This window comes from Gossypium hirsutum, chromosome A01 (genome assembly GCF_007990345.1).
Source record: "Gossypium hirsutum isolate 1008001.06 chromosome A01, Gossypium_hirsutum_v2.1, whole genome shotgun sequence".
In the NCBI taxonomy this organism is placed as follows: domain Eukaryota; kingdom Viridiplantae; phylum Streptophyta; class Magnoliopsida; order Malvales; family Malvaceae; genus Gossypium; species Gossypium hirsutum.
In genome coordinates, this window is record NC_053424.1 from 31,168,786 (window position 1) to 31,187,369 (window position 18,584).

Consider the following 18,584-nt stretch of genomic DNA (forward strand, 5'->3'; position numbering starts at 1 on the left):
TACAAATAGAACAAAATAACGATAGAATGCACACTTTAAGATCAGCAGTTAGCTCAAACAAGTCGTCACTATGCATGAATTCAGCTAATCCTGGACCATGCATCCAATAAAAACTCAAACCTGAGAGAAAAGAAACAAAAGTTAATGAATGACATATGAAGGCAAGAACCAACCAGAATAACAGAATCAGATTCTAGTTAAATTATTGCAGTTATTTTCCTTTTATTATTTTCTGAAACACAGATTCTTGCAGTTGTCGTGTAGGGTCAATACCCAAGTGAAGTGATGTAGAAGGGTGGATCAAAATCATATTACAAATTTTCGAATTTTATACGTGGAAATCATATCAAGTTTATAAACGAATCAGATTCCAATGAGGATGCTACAATGATGATCAATAATAGACATATATACACAAATATCGTATTCTTGTGTGGTACCAAATTTGTCTGCCCCTGTATATGTGACATGTGATTATATTATATTTATTGACGATCAAGCTTGCCATCACCAAAACAGTCAGCCAGAAAATTTCTTTCTCCACCAAAATTTTTATCACAACATAAATTTTCCATGGCAACCTGATCTTGGGGTTTCCCAATTTTGCTTCGGTTGCTTATTCTGTGATCGAAATTAATTAACGGAGACAAAGATAAAACAAAATATTGGGATCAATTAAACTTTGGAAATAAAATTTCTTAACCGGCCAAGAAACTTCCACATATGTCAAAATGAACAAGTGCATTGTATTCATGTTTGATAGGTGCATAAATGGCAAACAAGAATATTTTTGTATCTTGTGAAGCTGGCAATACAGAACGAAAGCAATGAACTCGATACCAGAACACCGATGAAACAATTTCATCTCCCAATGCCATGAAACATGAAATCCCCAACGAACATAGACTTCCATCTGCAGAAACATCCACGCATTTAAGTGATTTTGAGGAGATATTACACACCATAATTTTTTGAATTTCTTTCGAATACAAACTTGTATAAAAAGCCTAGAGGAAGAAACAATTTGTCTCAAGATAACAAGTCCTCGCGTAGAACAATTAATTTGAACAGCAACTGGCTGCAACTGATATGGCCAAAAGCTATAGAAGAATTAACCAAATTGATCAATTAAACTAGCATGTCTTTCCAATTGGTAGAAGCATATCCAAAGAAATCAAACTATAAACCTCTGAATTTGATATGGCTTGCCAGGTTTGCTGAATTGCTTGAGACAAAGGAATTGGCTTTGTTGTACTGAAAACGTGATTTTGTATTTCAACATCAGTCTCAAATTTTTCTAAAGAAAAGGGGAAACGTCCAGGATGGAACTCCTTAAGTATTTTGATAAAGATGCTTAGCATGCAGGATGAGAAACAAGTTAATAGTCAACAATCACCATGAACAACTCCTACCTGCACCTAAATTTCTTTTTTTTTGGGGGGGGGGGAATATGCATACATTGCAAGATAAAATATGTTTTTCATAAGCATGCTAACAAAGTATTAACTAAAAACTGAAAAAGGGTGAAAATGGATGTAAGCAAGAGAAAGTACTTGAAAACAATGCTAGCATTATGTAGTGCAGCCTCATTCTTCGGGTAAAGCAGAGATCCTGAACCCATCAAGCCATATGTTTTCCCACTGCACAATTCACAGATCTGAGAAGTTCTCATTTCTAAACCGTACCAATTACTTAAAACTAAAAACAAAAGCATGTATATTTTTTATCAGAATGCTAGGAAACAAAACAAAACGTGCAACATTATTCTAATACCTACAGGCAGGTGTAAGACAAAATGGAAGATGAAAAAAATACTTGCATACCAGGTATACTGCAGTTTCAGCCTCATTCTTTAGGTGAAGCAAGCATCAGTCCTGAAGAAATAAAACCATATGTTCTCTGCTGAAACATAGGTGGGTCTTGGAAGCCCACATTTTTTAAGGGACGCGAGAAATTTCTGAACCAAAATCGATATCATATTCTTTACACTAAAACTAGCAGATTATATTAGAACATTGTTTTCCTTAAAAATATGTATAAATTAAAATCAACTAAGGCTAAAATACCTGAGGAAGTGCTTTGACATAACTGCAACATCACTATACTCTGAAAAAAAAAAGGATCATAAGTAACGCAAGAAGAATTTTTAAGAAAATGCAACTAAGCTGAGAAAAACAATAAAAGAGAAATCAAGCAACCAACAAACAACCAATATGCTACTAATAAATTGCATCTATTCGAAGCATATCCTCTTTATTACTCAAAAAAGAGACCCACAAGTCAAAGTTTCATGCAAATAAAAGTTCTAAAACCTCAAGTCCAAGTACTGCAATGAACATATATTCCATTTTTCAACTAAATCCAATGAAGAAAAAACCCTTAAATCATAAGAAAACACACACACACACACACACACACACAAATACCAATTGGACTGATAGTTGATCCTCTTTCAGTTGAGACCAAAACTGCTGGTCCTTGTACTTCTGGTTGCTCATCCTAACAAAACAAAACAAAAAACATACACCTACTCATCCCGTGCCCCAGATATTCTTTAAGAGCTTAGACTATCATTTAATGGAATAAGGAGAAGAATCATTCTACCTTAACATTTTCCAAAGCAACTATATAGTTTTAGATGAACTATTGCTGCCAAAATTGTGCAAATAATAAACCAAGCTCAAAATCAGAATCAAGAGAAAACAAAGGTGTACCAATTTACGAGCTAAAAACAGACAACAACTATGAAAATATCAGCCACAGAACATGCTTGTTAGATATATCAAAAATCAATAAATACTACCTCCGTGCGGTGATTTTAGAATTAAAAAGAAAATGAGATCGAACATAAAAGATTTAAACAAAAAACAGAGATGATGCTGCCTCCATCCGATTCAGACAGATCTAGCTTAGTCAATCAAAAATAAATCTCAAAACCACAAATACCCATAAAGATCTCAATGAACACCAGATTAAAACATGCAGATATATCAAAAGGCAAACAGAAACCCAAAAACCCACATAGCAAAATGCTGATTATCTCTTCTTTCATTGCATCTCGACCAATTAACTCTGAAACATCCACAAAAGAAGTAGTTTCTGGACGTTTGGGTTGGTTGATTTTTCTTTTTATCAACTCAAACCTAACTTTGTCTTTAACAATCTCATCTACTTCTTCATTGATTTCCTTTATTTGGTAGCAATATTATAACGCTTGACAACTTGAGAACCTGAAGAAAAGCATGAAACAAAGGGGCATACCTTCCACTTACGAACAGAAGCAGAGCAAGAAGGATCTGTTTGCAATTGCTGAACTGCAGTTTCCCACTCATCTAATACATCTTCCATGTCATAAGAAACATCTCTGAACTTGTCTAACCAAAGTTTAACCTGTTTGTCCACGTATTCTTTCTCCTCTGCATCTTCAAGCTCCAACCAGAGTGCTTTAAAATTAGTTTCAAGCCTTTTCACCTCTTTCTCAGCACCTTGCACCAGACTCCAGGCTTCGATTGCTTTATCAATGGTGATTGCAGTCATCTGCTCTAAGATCGTCGAAACAGTCGCTTCCGCCATATCTTCAAACACAGATCGATGTATTGGAAGTACAAAATAGAGAGTTACAGTCGACGTTCAGTGGGTAACTAAAACACTGCGTAGAATTGATTTTGAGATATGGATACTGCAAAAGCAGTGAGAATCAGTGAGAATCAATGGATGCGAGTGATGGAGTGTACTGTGAAAATGAAAATGAAAAAAAAAAGAGAATCAAAGGGACTTCGGCGAAAATCAAAGGTATTTTGATTTGGGGATTTTGGGAAACCGATTTGAGGATATCGAAATGGGGGAAATTTTAGGGGATTTGGAGATTCAAGGTTTGAGGAACCAGACGTTCGGGGTAATCTGAATTGGGGAAAGTAATGGGAATTTACGGCTCCAAAAAACGACACAGTTTTTAATCTATTAAGAGATATTTGTGGCGTTTTTTTATGAAAACGACGGTAATTCATATTTTTTGCGGCGTTTTTAAAAAACGCCACTACTTATGCAGCCCAATAAATTTTTTCTTTTTTTTTCTCTTTTATTATTATTATTATTATTATTATTTACTAAAATAGTTAAATTTTAATTTGGTCTCTCTAATATATTTAAATTTCAGATTTTTTTGCTTACACTTTAATTTTTAATATCATTTAGTCTATATGTTTTTATAATATTATTAATTAATCCAAATAGTTAATATTATTAACTTTTTTATTAAAACATTACATGCTAATATATAATTTGAATATTCAATCTTAGAGAATAGAGATTGAAATGTGGTTTCCCATTTTTTAATCAAAATATCATTCAACGTGCACCAACAATCACTTATATACCCAAAAAACTTTAAAATTATTTTAAATAATAGTATTTTAATTTTTTATTTAAATAAATAATTTTTTAAAATTTAACTAATATTTAAAAGAATTAGATAAAATTTGAAATCTTAAATTTTTTTTAAAATTTTAATTCTTTAAAATTTGAAATTATTTAATATATAGATTAAAAACCAATCCGTCATATACCTAAAAAAACTTTAAAATTATTCTAAATAATAGTATTTTAAATTTTTAACATATATTTTTCACACTAATTATCTCAAACCCTAAATCCTTAACCCTTAACCCTTAACTTATGTCCCTTTAACCCTAAAACCCATACACACCTAAATCCTAACCCTAAACCCCATAACCTGTAAACCCCTGACTCTTATCCCCTAAACTTTAAGCCATAAAACATAAACCCTAAACTTCTACCGCTTAACCTCTAACTCTTACCCCCTATCATCTAAACTTTAAACGATTAAAGTTTAACATATATTTTTATAATTTTGAAATGATTAAATCAAAAATTTTCCACTATTCAAAGGGATGAAGTGCAATTTTACCTTTAAAATTTTTAAAAATTTCAAAAAATCGAAATGGAAAATTTTTCATTTTTAAAGGAGCAAAGACCCTTTCAACCCCTTTTTATGCCCTAAATATATATTAATTATATGGTTTAGGATTTAATTATTGAATATGATTCACTTGAGATTAACATATTATATACCCATGGCCATTAAACCTTAAACCATAAAACCCTAAACCATTGACCTTAAATATTAAACCCTAAACCCCAAAATAAATTTAATCAATATTAAGTATTGCTTCCATAATTTATTATGAACATAAGCTTTTACATTAATATCTATGTATATACACATAAACATCCATATGATGTTTTTTTGGGTTTAAGGTTTTAAGGGTTATAGTTTAGTGTTTATGGTTTTTTAGGGTTTAGGAGTTATAGGTTAGTGTTTATGATTTTTTGGGGGGTTTAGGGTTTTAGGGGTTATATGACTTTTAGCGGCGTTTTGACCATAAACGCCGCTATTGCTTTGGTTTTTAGCGGCGTTTTACCAAAAACGTCGTTATTGCTCTAGGTTTTAGCGGCGTTTTACCAAAAACGCCGCTATTGCCCTGGTTTTTAGCGGCGTTTTTGGTAAAACGCTGCTATTTCTCTATTTTTAGCGGCGTTTTAGTAAAAACGCCGCTAATGTATAATTTTTGAGGCATTTTTTGATAAAACGCCGCTAAAAACGCCACTAAAGCCCTATTTTCCTGTAGTGATGAATTGATAAGTAAGCCAGAGCTAGAAAAGTACCAAGTTAAAAAAAAATAATAATATGGAAATTTGTGATACAAAAATAGTTAAAGAAATAATGTTCGAAATGTGAGATGTTCAAGTATGGTAATTACAGTGAGCTGATGACTCTATGAGTCCATGTATTTCTGGGAATTTGTTGTAGTCGTTGTATATTCTCTAATGAATTTTTGTTATAAGGAAATGCTCCCTGATCTTAATGTTAGACAAAGGCAATATCAGTCTGATTGGTACATAATTTACGTGATCCTATTTCTTTCTGGCATTCTATTACCTTTTGTTTGTTGGGAATTGATGAGAAAGTGTATATGATGTTATGATTTAGTTTCTTCTAATGGTTGCCTTGTCAGGTATGTATATGGAAAGGTATATTGTTCTTGTTGCATCTATCTTTGGTGGCCAGAATGATGTTTTCTTCTGGATTTCCTTTCTCTGAGGGACCATTGAAGTCTTTCATATTTTCTCATGGACTTTGTTATCAGTCTTTTGATTCGGTATTGTGATTTGGATTTTCTTGTCTTGGATTTTTTTATGTTGGATTTTTATATTCTAGATTTCTCTATTATGGGTTCCTTTATCCTAAATTATTGGTTATCTTTATCTCGTAACATATCAAGCATGGCTTATATCTAAAGTATGGCCTTCAGCTTGTAATATATATATCAAGTATGATTGTGTTTTTGATTTGATTATGGTGATTGGATGATATTAGTAATTGGAGTTCTCAAATTTTTTTATGAGAATTTAACATTAACAAAGTTTGCACAGATGGAAATATTGTTAATCGAAGCATTTGAATTGACTTAGTATGCATTGGACAAAGACTTCTTGATTTTCAGTTATAGTTATTGTATGATCTTTGAGAAGAGTAAAATACAATGGTAAACATTTGGGTAGAAAATCCAGAACTTGTACAGAGATTTTGCAAGAAAACTTACAGGAGTAGTGTAATAGCGATCGAGTTTGGAACTCGACATCGTTGATCCTTGGGTATGAATACTTGAAATGTTGAAAGTTTAAGAACGTATATCAAGTGTCATTAGAATTATTTTCACCCATGTTGGCAATGGAATGGAAATGAGAAGAAGCTACTATGGACTTCAGGTCTGATTTATTACTATCTCTGAAAGAGAAAAATGTTATGTGGCCTATTGTTAAATGTTTGATGAGATATCTAAGTCATGCTAGAATGTACTGAATTTTCGCTCATTAGGTTCGAGGAATTTCGTGTCTTTATTATTATTGGATATTTTGAAATTTTAGTCTCTATTAATCGGATTAAGGATCTGGGTTCTATATCATGATTTCTTGGGAAAGCTAGAGGAGACCTTAAAATGAAAGGTAACTGAGAGTTGAATTGGCAAATGATCGGATTGCATGAAATTATAGAAGAGTATAAGGCCAAGATGAACTGGCTAGTTTCATTATTCAAATTCGAAAGGATTCAAGTATGTGTATATATGTGGCATGATGGCATAAATGGGACCTTTGTGTATATGAACTCTCAGGTAGAGGTTGAAATTCAGCCGAGGTATGGTATAGTAATGAATCGCTTATGATACTGATATGGAAAGATAAAGAGATAAGTATTAGAGATACAGTCGAGTGAAAGTTCTTTAACAATGATTATGGGAAAAAAAAGTCTATGTGAATACCAAAACCACTTTTCTGGTAGGATTTTCGGGGACGAAAATCCCTACAGGGGGAGAAATGGAACATCTCAATTTTGGGCCTAGATAGAATAGTGGTTTTGGGACCACAAATCTGGAGTCGGAGAATTATTTTATTATTTTATGTGTTGTGGCATGATTATATGAGTGCATGAAAATTTTGGTAAAATAATTTTAGCAATTGCATGCTTAATTGTGAAAAAGGACTAAATCCCATAAAGGGTAAAAGTTTTTGTTAAATACTTAGAGAATTAAAATTGGGGGTTTTTAAAGTACAAATAGGCCATTAAATAAGTGATGGCCAGCCATGAGACAAGGATACTAAAAAGTCAAAATTATTAGGTGAGTTTGGTGACTTTTTTAACTAAGAATAAAATAAAATAAAGAGAAAAGATATCATCTTTTTTCTCCATATTTTCTCCATATAAAAACACAAGAGAAAATGGGGTTTTAGAGCTCAAATTTTCAGCAACTTAAACGCTTTGCAAGGAAGTGATTTTCTTAGTCATTCTTGATAATTTTTGTATTTTTGGAATCCTTGTAACATGAGCTATCTAATGGGGGGATTATTTTCCAAAATGGTTGAAAGTCTAGGGTTTTTCCATGTGAATATTTATGTTGTTTGCTAAATTTTTATGGAAGAAAATGGATCTTAGTTGTGAAATAAACAACTTTTGTGAAAGGTGTTAGCATGAAAACACCTAAAAGTACCATTTTATAAAGTTTGTAAAATAGAGAGTAAACGTGTGTAATAATTGAATTATTTAGTTGCTATAGTTATGAAAATGGTTCGGCTAGGCTTAAAGAGTAAGAAAATTAAATAAATATCATTTTACGAGCCTAGGGGCAAAAGCAAAATTTTGGTAAAGTTTAGGGGCAAAATTGTAAATTTTCTAAAATATGATTTTTGGGTCAATTTGAATAATCTGAGTCCTAAATGGGCTATATTTGAAATGATAGATCAAGGAAATTGAGAATCGAGATTAAATCGAGAAAATACAATGTTGTGGAGTATGGTAAAATTGTCGTTTTTGTATTCGAGGTAAGTCCGTGTGATTTAATAAGCATGTTATTAATGTTATTATTGTTATACTTAAAAATCTCCTTGTTATTATTGTATTGAATTATATGCTAGTGCTAGGGTGTATGAGAAAATATTATACCCTATGAAATAATCGAAAGCTTAATATGTCGATTTCACTTTGTGTATTTATGAAATATTGGAAATTGATGAAATATGATATCTTGTTGAGATGAGTAAATTATAGAATGATGAAATGAACTGAAAGTTCTTATGGTGACGAACCTTGTGAATTGTATGATCAATTCTTCGAACGAGCTTGGCTACGATGTGACCCTTGAGAAATCCCGGTTGGACCTTTAGAAATACCTACGATACGGGCATCGAGACACTGCTATTATGTGAGCCAGTGTAAGACATGTCTGGGACATGCATCAGCATTGAGACGAGAGCCAGTGTAAGGCATGTCTGGGACATGCATCGACTACGAGATGTGCTAGTGTAAGACATGTCTGGGACATGCATCGACACGAATATGTGAATGCCAGTGTAAGACCATATCTGGGATATGGCTTCGGCATCGATATGTGTAAGATTTCCCGATTATCCTCTAGTATTCCAAGTGGTTAAACGGATAGTTCAAAGCTTGCGATGAAAGCGAGAAGGTAAATATATGAGCATGCTGAAAGGGTACAAGTATGTATTCGAAGCTTAAATGCTATTGCGAACATGAAACAATGCACCTTTGGTAAGGATACAAATAAGTAAGTTATGCCTATGAAATGAAATTGTGGTGACCTTGTGATTATGGTTTTATGTTTATGATGTACATATATGTATTCTTACCATGATGGTTGAAATGTGAGTGATGATTATGTGTGTGACTTAGAGGCCACATTAAATTGAGACATGAAATGTATATTCAGTTACTTGGTGGCCTAATGAACATGAAAGGAGAAATGGATTGTCATAAATGCCCATTTAAAAATGATCATAAAAGAGTGAAATATAGTAATAAAACAGTTTCGAACAACAGCAGTAGTCTGACTTTGAAAATACACCAAAAATAGCAGAAAGTGAATAAAATATGGAATTGAAGCTTATTGAGTGTAGTTGCACATAGAAGAAACGATGCAAGCAAAAGAATTTCATATTATGAGATATTTGAAATTGTGTGAGACATAGTCAGAACGATTTCGAAATCCCCTGTTTTGATTTGGGAAAATCATCAAAAATTGTAAAAAAATAATTATGAGTTATAATTTATATGCCTAGATTCCTTAATGAGTCTATTTTTATGAAAAATAAATGGGAACATGATTCGAGTTCCATATGAGAAGATAATTAATTTTTAGTAAAGACTAGTTGAAGTTGTTGAGCAGTGAATCAAGGGTGATTTTACAGAATAAACTGTACTAATTGGCTAAACCAAAATTCTAAAAATTTTATGGTAAGAAGATAAGTGAGTCTGGTTTCAGGGAAAATTAGCGGAACTTAATTTGGAGTTCCATAGCTCCAGATATAAATCATTTCGTGACTGTTACTCAAGAAAACAGCTTGACTGGAGCATGAGTAAAAATGCAAATAGGGTTGTATTACCATGAGAAGCAAGTTGATAAATTGCTTATTGTTTTCATACGGTCTTACTAAGCTATAAAGCTTACTCCCTTCCTTTCTTTTCCTTTAGTGTTTTCAGGTTAGCTCGGGGTTGGAGACCGTCGGAAGCCGCATCACACTATCAAACCATCGCCTTTGGAATATGAATATATGTTATGCATGTTCAAGTGAGTGGCATTTATAGGGGCTAGGATTTTTTTATATGTGTTAATATGATTAGGAAAATGTATTGGCCCTTATTGAATTATTTTTATTTGGACATGAGATGTGGCTTATATTGATTATTGGCTTGTAAGCCTAAGCATGTGTATGCTTGATTAAATGCTTCATAGGATGTGATCATGTTGTTGATGTGGATGAAATTATAAAGATGTCTTAGATACTTAATCTTGTTAAAGCATAGTGTTGAGTGGCATGAGTGGATATGAAGTTGCCTTGATCATGTCTTATTTGTGTTTGATTAAGTGCTCTAATGTGCCATGTTAATGGCCAATGAAAATAAGCATGTGTGTATGAAATTGAGGATGACCAATGGCTTGAAAAATAGCCTCAAAATTTTCTGCACGGGTGTGTGTCTAGACCGTGTGTGATTCAGCCTACATGGGCATGTAATTCAGCTGTGTGTCCCCTGCTTCGAATTAGCCATACGGGCTGAGACACGACCGTGTGTCTCAGTCGTATGAAGGGCACGGCCTGGAGACACGGATGTATGCCTAGGCCGTGTGCCCTTGCTTTGGTGATGAAGTTATAAACAGGGAGCTACACGGGCTGGAGATACGAGCGTGTGAACCCACACGGCCAACTCTCACGGGCGTGTGACTCTCCAAAGTGTGAAAATTTTCTAAGTGTTGCAAAAGTTTCATATATTTACGGTTTGGTCTCGGACCACTCCGAATGTATGTTTTGGGCCCCGTAGGCCCATATAAGGGACGTTAAACATATTTAGGAAAGTTTTTAATTTAGATGAAATTTTATGGTCGGTTTTTACATGATTGATCGTCTTAAGTCCGGTAATGCCTTGCACCCTGTTCTAGGCTCGAAATACAGGTAAGGGTTGTTACAGAGATGTATAAAAGTATGTGTCCACACGGTCTACCACCATGGGCGTGTAGTCCGGCCGTGTGTCCCCTGCGTCTTGTACTTTAACATCGAATTGGTCACATGGGCTGAGACACGGTCATGTGTCTCGGCCGTGTGAGGGACATGGCCTTGGGACATGGGCGCGTGCTTTGGCTATGTGCCCTTAATTTGGTGATGACGCTATAAACAGAGAGTTACACGGGCTGAGGACACGGGCGTGTGTGACCACACGGCCTACCCGCACAGGCGTGTGTGACCACACGGCCTACCCGCACGGGCGTGTGACCCTGTTTCATGATGAAATTTTTTAAGTTTTCCCAGAAGTTTTTAAAGTTTCCGGTTTAGTCCCAAATCATCTTTGATGTGTGTATAGGGCCTCGTAAGCCCGTTTAAGGGACGCTATACATATGTATGAATGTTTTTGATTTTTACAAAATTTTATGGTTGATTTTATGTGATTATGTATGTTTAATTTTGGTAACGCCTCATATCATGTCCCGACCTCGGACACAGGTAAGGGGTGTTATATTTAGTTTCCTACCAATGATCATGTATAATTCGATATGTCAAGAGATATCTAAAGAGTAGCTAAATTGAATAGAGGGATTCAAAAAAAATGGAAGATTATTATTTTTTCTCATTCAATTGTATTTACAAGTCTGTCAATTATGCTTAAAGTTGTTGACATAATTGTGAATACAAAAGTTCATTATATCATGAGATCATAGAAAACTTGAAATGCAACGAAATGCATTTGAAGGTAGGGCAAACTAATTTTACTATTTTTACGAGTTGTTATATCTAACTAACAATTATATAGCAACTAGCTCTCAAGAACAATGTATGTTGGTTGCACAATCTACTTCCTTGTATGAAACTAAGAGAAGGAGAGAGAGGAGATAACTATCTTCTAATGTTTAAACTCGAGAGTATTGTCAGACAATTTTTTTTCCAGATTCTTACTCTCCCTCTCTCATAAAAAAAACAAAAGAAAAGGAATGTAAGGTTCCTTTTAAAGCCTTGAGAATAAAATTTAACTATATGTTTATAAAATTGTACTAAAAATATATTATTAATTTTTTTAAATAATCTAGTTATAGATGTACCTTCATTTTTTTAATGTTACTCCATAAATTTAGGTTCCTCCTAAAAAAATACTACACACAATGTTTTGCTTAAATTTTCATTTATAAAAATAAAATACGTATGATCAATTTTTTTAAAGAATATATATTATAGAGAATATAACAAGGTTCTAATATATAAATAAAAATATTTTCATTTATTTAAAAAATTTAGTTGATAAATAACAATTTTATAGTAATGACAGTTTAAAACAAATTAGAAACCTTAAAACGGCATAACTCTAATTTCAATTTCATTGTATCCTAATCCTTCCCCACTTCGGAAAGGAGTGTAATACTACTACAATACAATCGTCGTTATATCTTTCTTCATTTTCCATTTAGTTCTTTTTTTTTTTTTGGTTTTTTCAGTTCTTGTGGGGTTTTCTTCTTCTTCATGTCGGTTGAACGATATAGCGGCCATGTCTGTAGGTGAAGGTGAACTAGGTGAAGGAGCTGTTCACAAAAAAGGTTGTTCGGGTCGACCGAAGAACTCCAAAGCCAAAAGCCATCTTTGGGCTAAGGATCGGGTTTTCAGGTATGCCCACGAAAATGGAAAACAAGAAGTGCGGTATCAATTCCCCAACGTAAAACTTTATCATTCACTGAAAACGGCTTGCAAAAGCTTCATCGACGATGGAACAATGGGAAACTTGGAACCCAAGCAACCTCAAAAACGAAAGTGTTTGGGTCCAAAGACTCAACCGCTATCACCGAAAAGAAGCAAAAAGGTGAAGAAACAAGAAAATCGAATTTCTGATCGTAAGCCTCGAACTGATCTCTCTTGGCTGATAGATAACAAGGCTGTTTCGATACTGGAAAAGGTGTATTACCGTAGTAAGACCGGGACTCCATTGATAAAAGGTCGGATAACTCGTGATGGGATTCAATGTCTTTGTTGTTTCAAGGTCTTCGCTCTCACCGCCTTTGAAGTTCATGCTGGGAGTACCAATCGGAAGCCAGCCGTTAACATAATCTTGGACGACGGTACTGGCAGGTCACTTTCCGATTGTCAACGACAAGTTCGTCTTTCAACAAGTCCTTCTATTGTAGACAACCCTAATTCTAAAACTGCGAAGTTCAATTCAATTGAACATGAGAATGATGAAGCGTGCTCCATTTGTTGCTATGGGGGAGAGTTAATTTGCTGTGAGTATTGCCCTTCAGCTTTCCACATGAATTGCCTTGGCTTAAACGAAGTTCCCGATGGCAACTGGTTTTGCCCATCCTGCTGCTGTGGAATCTGTGGCATTGGGTATTTAAGGGAGAAAAGTTTTCGTACTTGTCATCAATGTGAGCTTAAGTTCCATATTGATTGCTTGAGCTTGAAGAGTTACGAAAACATGGTATTATTATGTAGCCAGAAGTGTAAAAAGGTCTTTTATGGTCTGCAAAAACTTACAGGGAAGCCAATACCAGTGGGAAACAATGTGACATGGACATTATTGAAATCTGATCATCATGGTGCAGAAAATTACAGTAAGTCAAGGGTTGCACTAAAAGTTATGCATGAGTGTTTCGAGCCAACCAAAAATGATGAGACGGGAAGAGATGTGGTCGAAGATGTGGTTTTCAGCCGAGTCTCAAAGCTGAAACGATTGAATTTCAAAGGATTCTATAGAGTGATTGTGGAGGAAAAGGAGGATGCGGTTTCAGTGGCCACTCTGAGGGTGTACGGTAACTGGGTGGCTGAAATGCCCCTTGTCGCCACCAGTTTCAGACACCGCCGCCGCGGATTGTGTCGACTTTTGGTAGATCAAGTTGAAAAGAATCTAGTGAAATTAGGGGTGGAGAAGCTGATTTTGCCTGCACTGCCTACCACGGTGGATACGTGGGTTAAGTGCTTTGGGTTTACTCGCATGGAAAAGGATGAAATATTACATCTTTTACGGTATAACTTACTAGATTTCCAGGGAACTATCCTTTGCCAAAAACTGTTGACATAGAAAATTACTTAGATGTATCTTTTTATATAATATTTGAAATTATTCATAATCGTACTATAATCAAGTTTCAATATTTAAACTAATATTTGACCGTGTATTCATTTGTTGCAATGTAAAAATATTTGTTGCAATGTAAAAACTTGAATTATGATTCTCCAGTGTTTTAAAAAAAACGCATTTATATGTTTAAATTTGTTTAACTGTAGGATTATATGATATGGCAAATGTATGGAAATGATAAACTTGATTTAGATATATCTATATCAGCTATTTACATATTTTTTGATATTTGTTCAAGTAATATTATATAAATGTACCTTTTTTATTAATGCAATTTTATAAATATTTTTATTTTTTCCTTGTAGCTGAGACTTGCAAATAATTAATAGTAACCTCCAAAAGGAATCTGACATGGTCTTATTTAAATATCTAATGGGTTAATACAAGGAAACTTTAAATATTAAGATGGGTAAAATTTTAGTGAAAAATTTGAATTCCTCAAACTTTGTTCAAAATAAATAATGTAAATAGTTAAAAATTGATAAATAAAATTAATTTATTTGCTAATTCTTATATCAAGGCACTGAATATAACGTCAATGGCGTTGGTAAGGGGCTGGGAATTAATGATTGCTTTACATTTAGTTTTAAGGTTTTTTTTATACATGTAAATTACTTATAAATGAAAAGATAATATGTGCAAAACCACACTGAAATATTTGTCTTTTTTGTTGTTGCAATGAAAACAATACTTGATACACCCCATGGCGGGGTCAAACAAAGAAATAGTAAAAATACAAATACATATAAAATTAAATTAAATTTATAAAATTGGTGAATTGAACTCACAAAAAATTTAAAAATAATCACCCAAAACTTTTGAAAAATGATTATTTTATAAAAAATTAATTTTTATGAAAATAATTTTTTCTCCACCCAATAAAACCCAACATTCCTCAATTGTAACACCTTTAACCCACGTCCGTTGTCAGAATATGGTATGAGGCGTTACCGAACTCAAACGCATGCATACAAACATTTCCAGGTCATAAAATTTCGTTCAAGTTTAAAACTTTTTAATTTCTATCTTAAAGTCCCTTATATGAGTCTACGAGGCCCAAAACAAACATTGGAGGTGGTTAGGGACTAAACCAAGAACTTTTGAAACTTTTGAGACACTAAGAAAATTTTCTTATTTTGGAGAGTTACACGCCCGTGTGGTCACACACGCCCGTGTGGTCACACACGCCCGTGTGGCTCAGGACTCTCCCGTGTAACTATCTGTTTATGACATCATCACCCATTTAGGGTCGCACGGCCATGTCACACGCCCATGTGCTAGGCCGTGTGACCATCTGTATGGATGATAGTTAGGCTATTTACCAAGCCTTTTTCCATCCAAAAACACTTGCACATCCATGCTAAGTTTATCAACACACAACATGGCATTTTTAGGCATCCCAATAACCACACCATGGCATTCACACACTATTTATAAATCACATTCAACATGCACAACCACACACACACTTAACTAATTATAACATGTAACTTACTCAACCATTCGCATTTAGTATTTGCCACACATAATTACCACAGGTTCACTCATCCAACCCAAGCATGAATGCACATCTATGTAATGCTTCATCATAAACTTATAACATAGCAAATATTGGCCACACTAAATGGCTTTATACAACAATGACCTTCAATTAGCATAGACCAATATTCTAGGCCAACTCATAATATCATGTACACAATAACCAAATCCCTATACATGCCATACACTTAAAATGGTAGAAAATCATTGATACCCATCAATAGCTTGTTAGCGTGATAGGATCTCCGATGACCTCCAACTCGAGCTAGTATCTGTGACACTATAGGAAAAAGGAAAGGAAGAGAGAGTAAGCATATAGCTTAGTAAGTAGGTATGTAAATAATAAACAATTTATTAACATGCTTTTAACAATCCTCATAATATATTCTCAAGATAATGCAATCATAATTGCACAAAGTTCCACTATTCACTTATGTTCATATCAAGCTGTTTATGCGGGTTACAGTCACTAAATTATTTATATCTTCAGCTACAGAACTCCAAATTAAGTTCCACTAATTTTCGCTAAAACTAGGCTCACATATATCCTTACCATAAAATTTCTAGAATTTTTTGTGTAGCCAATAAGTACAGTTTATTCTTTAAAATCGTCCCTATTCTGCTATCCAATAGTTTCGACCCTTATTCACTAAAAATTAATTATCTCCACGTATGGGACTCGGATGATGTTCTCGATTGATTCTATTGAAAATAGATTCATTAAGAATTTAAAAAATATAAATTATAACTCGTAATTATTTTTATACTATGTTTAATGATTTTCCAAAGTCAGAACAGGGGATTTCAAATTCATCCTGAACGTATCCCACAAAAATTCAAACATCTCATAATATGAAATTCTTTTCTTACGTTGTTTCTTCTATGTGAGGCTAGACTCAATAAGATTTAATTTAATCTCTTATTCAACCTCTAATTCAATTTTCACAATTTTTGGTGATTTTTCAAAGTTATACAATTGCTCTTGTCCTGAACTGTTTTACTGCTAACTTTACTCTTTCATTATTTCTTTGTATTAACATCCATTTAATCATACATAACACCAAAGCATATCCTTAACTAGCCATTCCAATAGCTAGTCATTATCAAATATTTACATGCCATTCATTGGCCAATTTAACCTATACATCAACAATAAAAGTTAAACTTATCATGTTTCAATTTAATTTGGGCTAAAAGCCTCAAAAATTATCATCAATCAAATTTACCACCTATTTATACATCATAAGTATAGACTTATAATCACAAGGTCATCACAAGATCATTTTCATAGGTAGGATTTACCCATTTACATTCTTACCAAATGTCCCATATACATCGAGTTCATTACTCATGAATTTTGCATACATACCTGTACCCTTTCAACATGATCGTACCTTGTCATTTCTTTGACAAAATCTTTGGATTTACCCGTTGAACCTCTTGGGATACTAAGGACACTCAGGAAAACTCGTACATGATGTATCATACCAATGCCATGTCCCAGACATGGTCTTACATGGAAATCTCATATTAATGCCAATAGCCCAGCTACGGTCTTACACGATGCCTCATGCCGTTGCCATGTCCCAGACACGGTCTTACACTAGCTCACATAACGATGCTGATGCCATGCCCCAGACATGGTCTTATATGGGATCACATGCCGATGCCATATCCCAGGCATGGTCTTACACAATTACACATATTGCCATGGTCCAACCTTGGTCTTTACCGTCAATTCATAACATGTCGTAATTCGATCATTCTCAACCCTGCATTTCTTTTAATTTGATCTTTCAATACGATCTTGTATTTTTATATTATTCATGATCTAATAATAACATACGAAATAATATATGATATTGATTAAGCATTTAAACATATCAAATTTAATGCTTATTAACATACGAACTTACCTTAGTATGAAACGACGAAATAAGTTAATTACTCGACTATCTTGCTTTTCCCCCGATCTAATTTCTACTTTCATCTTCCTTAATCTATAACAACACATTTAATTTATTTATTCATCAGGCTACTCAAATTAGCCCAATTTCACATTTTTGGTAAAATTACATTTTTACCCCTATAGTTTGTCATATTTGCACTTTTTCCCCTAGGCTCGTAAAATGAAATGTGTTCAATTTCTTTACTACCCATGCATAGCCGGACCTTTTTCATGTTTAGGGCAGCTTACATTTTCCATTATTTCACACATTTACCACCTATTTTACAACTTTTACAAAATGGCCCATTTTAGGTGTTTTCATGAAAATCATTTAACAAAAGTTGTTTATTTAACAACCAATATTCATTTTCTTCCATAAAAATGCAGCAAACAACATGAATATTCTCATGGAAAAATCCTATACTTTCAACCATTTTGCAAAATAGTCCCCTCATTAGCTAGATTAAGCTACAAAGGTTCCAAAAATACAAAAATGGCCATCAAAATCACTTACTTGTGAGGGTTAAAAGTTGCTGAAATTTTCAAGCTTCCATGGCCATTTCTGTAACACCCCAAATTCGGCCCGGACGTTATGGCCGAATTCAGCGTGTCACATTGAAGTGTTTTAGCGAAAACCGTATTTTCATTGAAAACCCTTCTTAAACAAAAGAAACCTTAATAAACACACCTTTCAGTTGCGAAAGCCTTGTTTTAAGCATTTGATTTAACAAAACTTATCATTTAGAAATTAAGTTGCGGAAACGTTTAAAACATACTATAATTTAGGAAACCCATGTCCAACTTCTCGTAATTACAATGGAAATAATAATACTTCAAGTAATAATAGCATAATGAAAACCTTATTACAATCTGGTCTGAAACATACTTAATAAA

At 33.7% G+C, this 18,584-nt stretch overlaps 2 protein-coding genes across 15 annotated transcripts; one reads left to right on the forward strand and one right to left on the reverse strand.

Annotated features, from left to right (window-relative positions):
• Nucleotides 1-675: 675 nt before the first annotated feature.
• Nucleotides 676-3,945, reverse strand: LOC107918090 (putative disease resistance protein RGA1). Of its 14 annotated transcripts, none has more exons than XM_041077060.1 (8): nt 3,262-3,924; nt 2,427-2,499; nt 2,067-2,106; nt 1,824-1,874; nt 1,554-1,640; nt 1,188-1,254; nt 995-1,100; nt 676-913 (listed from the first exon to the last, which is right to left on the reverse strand). In XM_041077060.1, the coding sequence occupies exons 1-4, from the start codon at nt 3,571-3,573 to the stop codon at nt 1,853-1,855; spliced, it is 447 nt and encodes a 148-aa protein (XP_040932994.1). In that variant the 5' UTR covers nt 3,574-3,924; the 3' UTR covers nt 676-913; nt 995-1,100; nt 1,188-1,254; nt 1,554-1,640; nt 1,824-1,852. The 14 variants fall into 14 exon arrangements, 10 of the variants coding, with proteins under 10 accessions (XP_040932994.1, XP_040932981.1, XP_040932989.1 ...); XM_041077047.1 differs by having other exon boundaries at nt 1,824-1,957; XM_041077055.1 differs by having other exon boundaries at nt 995-1,254; nt 1,824-1,957.
• Nucleotides 3,946-12,619: 8,674 nt separating this feature from the next.
• LOC121212336 (increased DNA methylation 1-like) lies at nt 12,620-14,143 on the forward strand. Its single transcript, XM_041084812.1, has one exon. It carries the CDS (start codon nt 12,620-12,622, stop codon nt 14,141-14,143), a length of 1,524 nt encoding a protein of 507 aa, XP_040940746.1.
• The last annotated feature ends 4,441 nt before the right edge of the window (nt 14,144-18,584 follow it).

Coding starts and splice junctions, on each gene's coding strand:
- LOC121212336 (XM_041084812.1), top strand. CDS start 12,620: ATGTCTGTAGGTGAAGGTGAACTAGGTGAAGGAGCTGTTCACAAAAAA.
- LOC107918090 (XM_041077045.1), bottom strand. CDS start 3,573: ATGGCGGAAGCGACTGTTTCGACGATCTTAGAGCAGATGACTGCAATC. Junction 2,107..2,426: donor ATCAACTATCAGTCCAATTG/GTATTTGTGTGT, acceptor TTTTTTTTTCAG/AGTATAGTGATGTTGCAGTT. Junction 1,958..2,066: donor ATGTCAAAGCACTTCCTCAG/GTATTTTAGCCT, acceptor ATTTTGGTTCAG/AAATTTCTCGCGTCCCTTAA.